Source organism: Coffea eugenioides, chromosome 6, assembly GCF_003713205.1.
Source record: "Coffea eugenioides isolate CCC68of chromosome 6, Ceug_1.0, whole genome shotgun sequence".
Lineage (NCBI taxonomy): Eukaryota > Viridiplantae > Streptophyta > Magnoliopsida > Gentianales > Rubiaceae > Coffea > Coffea eugenioides.
In genome coordinates, this window is record NC_040040.1 from 55,286,409 (window position 1) to 55,297,196 (window position 10,788).

At 33.0% G+C, this 10,788-nt stretch overlaps 1 protein-coding gene across 1 annotated transcript; it reads right to left on the reverse strand.

Moving 5' to 3' along the window:
- Positions 1–663: 663 nt before the first annotated feature.
- Positions 664–2,699, reverse strand: LOC113773332. Its single transcript, XM_027317952.1, has 2 exons — positions 2,425–2,699; positions 664–1,045 (listed from the first exon to the last, which is right to left on the reverse strand). Exons 1-2 carry the CDS (start codon positions 2,590–2,592, stop codon positions 998–1,000), a joined length of 216 nt encoding a protein of 71 aa, XP_027173753.1. The 5' UTR covers positions 2,593–2,699; the 3' UTR covers positions 664–997.
- Between the last annotated feature and the right edge of the window lie 8,089 nt (positions 2,700–10,788).

Sequence of the window (10,788 nt, forward strand, 5' to 3'; positions counted from 1 at the left end):
AAATCCGCATGTCTGGTTTTGACTGCAGTCCTGTGACTTTGTACTTGGATGGTTTAGTTCATGAACAGCAGCATGTGGTCCTGAAGAGACGGAGACTCCTGGGGTGGACTTCACCAATTGGCATTTTATAGTCAATTACATACTTTAATTAGCTGCTGATCATGAACTAAAGAGATTTGGCCACGGAGGAGTGAATTTGTTTTAACACGGTTCATCAAAGTTGTGCCTATCTTGAAACCAACGGTGCAATTTCTGTCCTCCTCTTTGTATTATTATAACATTTGTGATTGATAATCAACTTCTAGAATACCAACAAGCATAATTCATTCTTTTTTCAAGTGAAATTATCCCTAGTGATTGGGTATCAGGTTTTGGTTCCCCAAATCAAACCTATGGAAGCTTGTCCAAAGGAAAATAGTTATACCCCTTCCAGTACTTGTAGGGATCCTTTTTACATGGAGAAAAAGATGACTGCTAGTAGCTCGATGCATTCTTAAGGACTCATTTCGCTTCCGTGTTATAGAGAGAGAGAGAGAGAGAGAGAGAGAGAGTATTATAGCAATTTTGCAAATCCTGTTTAGATCTACTTGCTGGTTAATTCGTCCGTGCTTGATTTGTATTCTGCAGTTAAAAAAAAAGGCTCACATGACATACAAAGCTATCAATCTGCAATAAGATAGCCAATTTATGATATCAACAGGTAATAAAATCTGACAAAGAGCCGTTGATTTCCAATGGTGGCCTGTCAATTTCAAATGCAAGTGCATGATGATTTAGAAACCAGGAACTAGAAAGTTTGCAGCTGAAGATATGGGATCACAATTACAATCAACATTGATTTCAACGGAGCACGATCCCTTGTTTGGCACAAACTAGAGCTTCTACAAAGAAAAGTGAAATATGAGAAAACGCAGATTGAGAAAACCACACCGTTTCATGTCCTGAAGAAAAACCTAGATTTACTTCAGCCACCATTATTACAGAAGCTTGAAAATACTCATAAGAACTTCCTGTATGGCCTCCCTGCATCCTCATCTTGCATATGCTGTCACCAAAGCAACCATTGTTAAACTTATGTGGAAGTATACAGGACAGCACACATAAATGAATCAGAAATAAAAACAAATACTTTAGCCTTCATATAAAAGAAATAAACACATTCAAAAAAAGAGAATCCCAAATGTTTCAGTATTAGATTAAAAAAAAAAAAGATTGCAGAGGATAACCGAGTCCAAAAATCAGACCAAAGACCAAAAAAAAAAAGGCAAAATCTGCATATCGCACTCTCCAGAATCAATTCCAGTAAAATTTTACACAGCTAACAATCAGGCAGCATATGGTTCACTTCACTATATAAGCAATCACTACTGCCAGCCATATGAAAGAACAAACGTGAAATTTCTAATGCCAGAACACACTCTTAAAGGTAGCTAGGATAATATACTACATTGGCAGTCCTCCAAAAGAATGTGCTCTGTTCGATTTTGCTCTGTATGCACTTAAGTATCAAAAACAAGAAGCACAGCCGGTATGGTTTTTCACATGAAGTACAACAAAATCACTGTACACAATAAAGTGTCAGCTCAATTCAGAAGAGGTTTGAGCAAAGTGCACTTTTTACAACTTTAGGGTCAATCTTTCACACAACTATGACAGTTTAATCAAAGCCAGATTTTACATTTTCCCAAACCCAGAAGCTGCTGTACTCCAACACGACAAATCACCACTTAAAAAATAAAGAACTAGAACCTGTCCGAAAGCAAACACAAATTAGGAGTTTCTCCTAAAAATGAAAAACATTTTGGCAAAAGAAACTCTTTTAAGTCATGTCTCGCTTCTTTCTAGATACTCTGACACATTCTCAAGCCTCATTGCTCAGACATATTTACATCGAACGTTGAAAATGCTCTGAATCAGTGATACAATAACAATAATGCACCCAAGAAAAAATTGTGTCTTTGCAAACCCACAAGTCCTTTATGCTTCAATTTGCACAGTGCATCTAATATAACTAAAAAGGCTTCAACTTGGTAACATTACAATTGGGCTAATCATAGCGGCACTGCACTTTTTGCCAATGGCCCTCCATTTCTTCATCTTCTTTTATGAAAGTTGCAAAAGATATAGAGTGCCATCAACAACAATTGGAGTGCCAGTATCATCACTCTCATAACTAATACTTAGCTGCCCAAATGCCTAATTAACCAAGTATAACCTAAAACCCAAAATGCTAATTGCACAATTAACTAATCAATTCTGCAGAACTGAAAAAAGAAAAACCCTAGTTTCCACCAATCACCAAGGAATTTGAGCAATCAGATCCAAAAATAGGGCAGGCATCTATCGGATGTCGTCTTCAACAGATAATAAGAAAGAATAACTCTGAAAAGGAAAAAAAGGAAAAAAGTTCATTTTGGGGCTCACGAATTCACGGACGATGCCCTTGTAGATTAAGACCGGGATGGCGACGCCGAAGATGCCGACGAGAGCCAGGTTCCGGCGGGTCCATCGGAAGTTGTACTCCAGATTCTCTCTGGCCGTTGACCAATCTTCGATCCAACGGTTCTTATTTGTTTCCATTCCTCCGCCCATTTTCAGTCGGGTCGGGTCGGACCGTCTTCTTCTTCTTCCTTTCTACTGCTGCTTGAGAGTGAGCTCTGGAAATGGATACTCTCTGTAAGGAGCAAATGGAGCTTGGAATTTGGCCGGTCGAAAAGAAAGAATAAATGGATATATTGATTGGTGTGAAATGACAGAATTATCCTCACCATTGTTTTCGGAAATTGGACTAATACCCTTTCAAAATTTGAGTCATGTTTCTTTTACCCCCTAACAAGGCAAATCTAAGAATTGTAGATTAATAACAAAGGCCATCTAGAAAAAGTAAAAGTACTATTTTAGTAGTAGTTATAATAATGATTTTTTTTCGTTTGGAACTTGGATGACATTTACGGATTGGTCCTTGATTTTGGAGAAGTTTGATGGTATTTAAAGTTATTGAAATCAATCTTGCTACATTGAGAGTGGTTGTACTTTAAATTCAATTTTCACATCCCTTGATGACTCAAAACTGTAAAACTAATATCCATATTTGAGCAAAAGTTGATTTCCCCAACTTTTATTCCATATCAAATTTTAACCACTGATTTTCAAGTATTCAAGTTATGACAACTATGTAATTATTGCAACAATTCCTTTTATCCATCAAGTCTCCATATCTTTTTCATGAAGGAAAGGCAAGCCAGATTATAAGAAATATTTGTTAATTTGTCTTACCAATATATAGCAAGTGTTTCAATTTCTCTAGAATGGGTAATTTTTTATAACATGTTATAAATTTATGTCACGATTATATATAATATCCAATAATTTAAAAAAATATTAAACATTTAATTATTAATATTGTTGTTAAAAAACAGAATATATTAAATTAAAGTAGGAATCACTTTTTGAATTGATCACAAAAAAGTGGTTTTATATTGATATGAATACTTGCATATGCTTTGTGGCCATCCCCACACCAAAAGAAGGACATGAATGGATGTATATCTTACTCTTTTCCTCAAAGTTTTTATTTACGAGTATCCAATAGGTATTTGTTAATATAACTAAATTCCATACAACCTGTCATGTACATACACACACTATCAATTATTATTTTCTTTTGTATTTATATATATATATATTAATTGATCTTATCTTTCTAAATACATCTTAACGGGTGTCCAATGAACATTCGTTATGGTACATCTATTGACTCTATTTATTTAGACACATATACACCTAAATTTAATTAGACCAACAAACATATATGTTCCTCAACCCTATTTACACGGCTAAAGAGCAAGGAAAAACAATAGTTCCATAATCTGGCTGTGTTTTACGTGCGTGTGCTTTACAAAGAGAATATGATTTTGGGATCATGCAGTTGACATCAAGAACAGCATGGAAAAGTTAAGGTACTAAACGTACCAAGTCCTAGAGACGTTTGTTTGGATTGACATAATTTCAAATAAAAAAATTTACTTTACAAATTTCAATCACCTTTTTATCTTTTCAATCATGTTTTCATCTCACATACATCACATCACAAAAGGTGCTACAGTAATTATCTCAAATAAATCATCCAAATAAACGTAGGGTAGGCGGGGTTTTTCAAATATTTGCGCCTCAGAGGTAGGGTAGGCGGGGTTTTTCAGACCAGGTAGGCGCGTGAGACGTAGGGTAGGTGGGGTCTATTTTCAATTAACAAAACTAGTGGAATTTTTTTTTTTAATTAGGAACAATCAAAAGATTGATATCCATGTTTGATAAAATTGAAATTTGAAAATTGAAATTTAAAATCAAATTTAAATCAATTAAATTATTAAATACTAAATCTGATATATTTGAGTGCATATCAAATTAAAATGATAAGTGAATAATTTATCGCTAATATTGAAGTAAATTTTGCCTAGAAAATTCGATGTTACTTAGTTAATTGAGATGTTCTAATATTGAAGTAAATTTTGACTAGAAAATTCAATATTACTTAGTTAATTGAGATATTCTATTTTTTGTTATCAAACACACTTGAACATGATAAGATCTGACTTTATTAAGTTTAAATATTGAACTGGTTATCAAATGGGGCCTTAGATCATTGACGTGTGTTACTTAAGATCTACTCAAATTAAGACCTGTTAAAAACATCATACATTGTTGTCGACCTGTTGCAGTGTTAATATTTTGTGCCCTTCATCCATCATAGCAAGTTATTTGTTTAATAAATAAGGAATATTTATCAATGAAATGGTTCAAAATCGTCCAATGGTTCTTAAATCATAGCAAGTCATTAGTCCTACCTGGTTTGGGGTCTCAATGGTTCTTAAATCATGAAACTTGAACGGCTGATGGTCAAAATATCTTTCAACCTTAGTTAATATACACAACCAATAACCTAAGGTAACTCCACAATCATATTCAAAAGGCAATTGTTGACTTTCGGGTATAGCCGAGGACCTTAAGTACCACTCACGCACACTCACCAGAATCGACGTGGGAACATTTTATGGGGAAAGGGAAGTGGGGAGCCTGTGGAAGGTCAAAATATCCTCATTTTGAAATTTCATCGCTTAAATAATTCGTTGTAAACGTACTACAAGATGGAGTTATCATATCTACTAGTTTATTAAAGGGAATAATTTCAGAAATCTTTCATGCCTATCTAACAATCGTAGGCAGTACGCTCTATCTTATAAAAAATTATACGTGTCTCCCTTGATTAATAGTAGATGTGTCAAAATGGGTGATTTGGGCGAGTTTGGGTTGGATAAAATAGGTAATGGGTATAAGTGAGTCAACCCATTTATATCCATTTAATTAGATGGATATAAATGGGTAAGTCAAAAAATGAATTGGGTAACCCAATTACCCATTTATAAACCCATTTATTTTAATTTTTTATAAACTCATTTAAATTCATTTTTGCAAACTAAATTATCAATTTATGCCGCTCTTTGTACCCATCATTAATTTTAAATATTTACTTATAATATTCAATAAGCCTAATTACCAATTTTTTTTTCATTTATACTTTATGTCGCAAAATTACATTTTATTTAATAATTGAATAATAAGAATAAAAAAATTTGAACTAAGTCCTATAAAAGTTAATATAAAAACTTAATCCAAAAAATTTGAACCCCTAACATTTTTTTCATATATAAATTTAAAATTTCATTTTAGAAAGATAAGAAAAAAGGCTAAAACTTATCATAAATTGGTAATGCTAAAAAATGAGCAAGTTAACAAACTAAGAGAAAATACAATAATAAGATAAAACCAACAAATAATAATAATAATGAAACAAAAGTAGTTAACATCATGACAAAATGAAAAAATTTTTTAAAAAAAAATGGGTGGGGGAAGAGAATTCTAAATGGGTTAATTGGATTTAATGGATTATCCAATAATACCCATTTATTAAATGGGTATTATTGGATAACCCATTTATATTCATATATAAAAATTTAAAATACCCATACCCATCTATTCATGGACGGGTATGGGTAAATTTAGTTAAGTGGGTTGGTTTGCCACCTATAATTAATAGGTCTCAATAACCAAAGGTTAGCGTCAGCGCAAGAATAAAATTTTAGTACAAAAATACCCCTTGTATTGAAATCAAAAAGCAAAAAATAATTAATGAAACCAATCACCAACATCTTCCAACCACCTTCTACACTTTGCTACACCTCTGCTAATCACCTAAAAAACCATCTACCACCGTCTCTAATGCCTTCACCAACCAAAATTTCTAAATAACTTCAGCTTGTTACCATCTATTCCTTGGCTGAGCAAAGATGGACTCCTCCAGATTAGGGGTGTTATCAGAATTAACACAGATGCTGCACTAAACCATAAGAAAGGAAATGTAAGGATAAGTGAATGGGGCATTGTCACTGGACGATGATTGCTACTTGAGCCATACCAGGAAAGGGAGGTGCTGAGCCAATGATTGAGGAAACAAAGACAATTAGACATGACCTGCTGGAAGCAAAGGAAGAAGGACGGGGATGGCGATATTGTGTCAGTCAGACCAGGGGCGGATTTAAGGTGGGGGCATTGGGGGCCGTGCCACTACTGTCCCCCTTAAATTCCTATAATACTTATATAATTTTAATATAATTTTAAGTGTGCATCTAGAATTTTTTTAGAAAGAATGTAAAAAAATTACGTGATTTTTTAAGTTAGTTCATAAACTAAAATTCTAAAAAGATACGTGGAGCATAAATTCCATTTGAAATAAACTAAAAAAAGCCTTTTCATTTCAACTAACAAGTAATAATTTTGAATTTGTCTTTTTATGTTTTTCATGGAATATATGCATTATTTGTACTTGTTGGTGAATTTTTTTTTTTTGCTTAAAAAACTAAAAAAAGAGTAGGTAAAAAAATTTAGTGTTATTTTTGCCCCCACAAAGAATTTTTTCTGGCTCCGCCCCTGAGTCAGACTGCAAGGCACCTGTTGGAAGAATCAAAGATAGATCCAATGATGAATTTATTTTAATATATTTTTATTTTGGGAAAATCGTCCAAAACGTCCCTTACATTTTGTAGAATGACTTTTTTCGTCCCTCACTTTTAAAAGTGTAATTTTATGTCCCTTACATATTCACATCGGTCAAATTTAGTCCCTAACTAGGTTTTCGATCATTTTTTGGCCGGAATTCATCACGTGCAAGGCACGTGATCATTTTTTAAGGGTAAATTTGTCAAATTATATTTTACATAATCTAATCTATAGTCCTCCACATTTTAAAAACAAATTTTTTCGTCCCTCACATTTTATAAAATGATTTTTTCATCCCTCACATTTCACAAAATGAATTTCTCCATCCCTCACATTTCAAAAAAATGAATATTTCCATCCCTCACTAATTATGTGTGTGAGGGAAACCCTAAAATATATATATATGTGTGTGTGAATACATTTTGTTTAAACACATGTATATGTCTATTTGATTTTGCTTAATAATACGAATAGCATAAATATATGTATGTGTCTATTTGCTTTCACTTAACAATACGAATACCATATATTATATGTGATCATTTGATTTCATCCGGTATTAGCTAGTAAAAAATCTTGCATTCATTGTTAAATTGGTCAATAAAGCTATTTTTAGTCAAAATACAATAAGAATATGCAAATTAAGGTTCTATTGGTAAATATTAGTCATAATCATATAGAAAGAGAAGATAGCCCACAAGTTGGGCCTAATCACATACATGTGTTTATGCTATTATTATTAAGCAAAATCAAATAGACATATACATGTGTTTAAAAAAAATGTATTCACACACATAATTAGTGAGAAATGAAAAATTCATTTTTTGAAATGTGAAGGATGGAGAAATTCATTTTGTGAAATGTAAGGGATGAAAAAAATCATTTTATAAAATGTGAGGGACGAAAAAATTTGTTTTATAAAATGTGGAGGACTATAGATCAGATTATGTAAAATATAATTTGACAAATTTACCCTTAAAAAATGATCACGTGCCTTGTACGTGATGGATTCCGGCTAAAAAATGATCGGAAATCTAGTTAGGGACTAAATATGACCGATGTGAATATGTAAAGGACATAAAATTACACTTTTAAAAGTGAGGGACGAAAAAAGTCATTCTACAAAATGTGAGGGACGTTTTGGATGATTTTTCCTTTTATTTTCTGTTAGTCCAAACATGTAAAAAGTAATCAATTTGGGGTAGTCTTGTTACGATAGAAGCAGTAAGTCGAGGAAATTATTACTATGCTTCGGACAAGACTTTGAGGGAGGATCGAAGAATCACTTACAAATCACTTACATGTTGGATAATATGACTTTGCTCTGTCCCTTTCATTTTTTTTTTTGGGTTGACAAGTCTTGCCAAATTCTAAAAAGTACGAAAAATGTGGTGCCCTTGTTCCCTAGTAGGGCTTTTTCTTTTCCGTTTATGATCAGTTTTAATAGGTCATCCTTGAACAATTTTCGAATTGGACTCACTTTACAATGAAATTTACTTCAGTGAACATATATTTCCTATATTATACATATAATTTTTTCCTAATTCATCCCGAAGTATTTTTTTGATCAAGATAAGTTTCTATTTCATAAGGAAGATTAAACCAAGAAGATTTGCTTTATAATACACAACCTCGAAATCAGTCTTACATCGATAAATTCAACAATAATTGTAAAATATATTTATGTTTTAGAGCACGTGCATCGCACATTTTATGTTACTTTTTATTATTATTATTTACATGTGCTATTTAGAGCAGTCCTCAGTGAAGATCATTTAAGAGTTCATTTACGCGCCTCTACATTTTGTTAAAATATATATTTACAGACCTCCAGATTTACTGCCATATTTTTATTTTTTATTTTTGGTCACTCGGAACATGGACTCAAACCCTTAGTATTCGAGCTAGGACATCAAACCGGAGGAGTGTGCCACGGCCCCACACAGCGACCCCGAGCGAGTCATAGGGATTTAAGTCCAGGGTAAGATTCGAACTCAGGACCTCAAGGGTGCTCAAGAACCCGCTTACTACTGGACCACCCCTGGGAAGGCGATTTACTGCCATATTTCTTTAATGTATAATAACGTTAATTTTTCTCATGAAACAAAACATGTGAAGATCATTTTCTTGGGAAAATTTTCATTCCTGCTATTGTTGAATGTTTAAATTCTAAAAGCCAAACTTCCTCTTGTTCTTTTGTAGTTTTCAATAAGTCATCCTTCAGTGATTTCCTCATTGAACGCTTTCCAAAATTAATTCATTTCAATGAAATTTTATTTTTTCAATTAAAATTGGAATGTTCTCCAAAAACCATCCCTAAATAGTTTGTTAAGTAAAAACTTTGATTTCGTGAGGAAATTAATAGCAACAAACTTCTATTTATAAAATACAAACTCAATCTCAGTATTATTTCAATACATCTAACTCGGAATCCCAGGTCACGAACCTTCATTCTGTCCTTCTGTTTCGTCTCTTTCAAGCAAAGTATTATATGTAAACATGGACATGTCTTACATCTTTTGCTTTACTTGTTCCCAAAATTCCTCTTTGGAATTTGGTCTGTCTCCAAGAAATGGTGATCAACCTATTGAACAATTTCAATTTCTTTCAAGGTAGGCAGTTTCAGGATTTATCATTCCAAGGGTTATTAGCTCTTCTGCTTCGATCAAAAGATGGTGGTCATAACGACTTTTATAAACCCAACCTTCAGCATAGGCATATTCCAAGGTTCAATCTATTGGAAAGAAAACTTTTCTTTGTGACTCTGAACATTGTGTTTGATCCTTTAAAGTCTAATCACTACAAACTTGTATGTCCATGATCAGACCGTTACACGGCAAATGAATGAATCTAGTTGAAACCCTCTAAGGAGAAATGCATTCTCTGTATGCTCATCAGAAAACTGGGATTTGGAGCAACAATGATGATATATATTCAGTGTACAGTTATCTCATAAATGGAATGTTGTGGAATGGAAATCTTCACTAATTGGATGGAAGGACAATTTGTGCTTTGATTTAGATAAAGAATGCCTTAATTTGAAAATGCCTTCTCTTCATGTGCATCAAAGAAACTTCCATATTTGGTACTTTGGAGTGTCTGAAGAATGTTTGTATCTTATTGAGGTTAACAATCCACAAGCAATATTGTTCGACATTTTTCAGATGAAAAGAAACTATTTGCAATGGGCTTTAAGGTATCACATAACCTTACTCCTTTAACAACTTTGTACCGTTCAACGGTGGATGAAGTCCCTAGTCCGTCCAATCATGATCAATGTAGATTTTGTATATCTTGTTTTCTTAAGGATGAGAAAGAAAAGAAGCCAAGGCTTGTGGATTCTGCGCTGGGTAAGCTATTTTTCTACAAGATTAAGGATATGGTTGTTAAGGAGCTTGTTGAAGTAAAGCCAGTGGATTTTGATCATGGATGGAATAATAATTTTCATCATTGGATGTATTTCTACCACGCTCATGGTGATGATTTCTAGTGTTTGATTTCATGAAGAAATTTACAACAACAAAATTCTATTTGCAGTGTAAAATATATAACTTGCATTTACTTCAATGGACACAGTCATGTTTCGGAGAACGAGTATTGCACGTTAAAATGGCTATTACTTTTCATGAGAATTATTTAAATTCTATTTTTCCTAAATAACAATAGTGTAGAATTTGTTTAAGACTCTTCTCTATTTTCTTAGAAGTTGTTATGGCCTGAGAGTTTTATGTACAT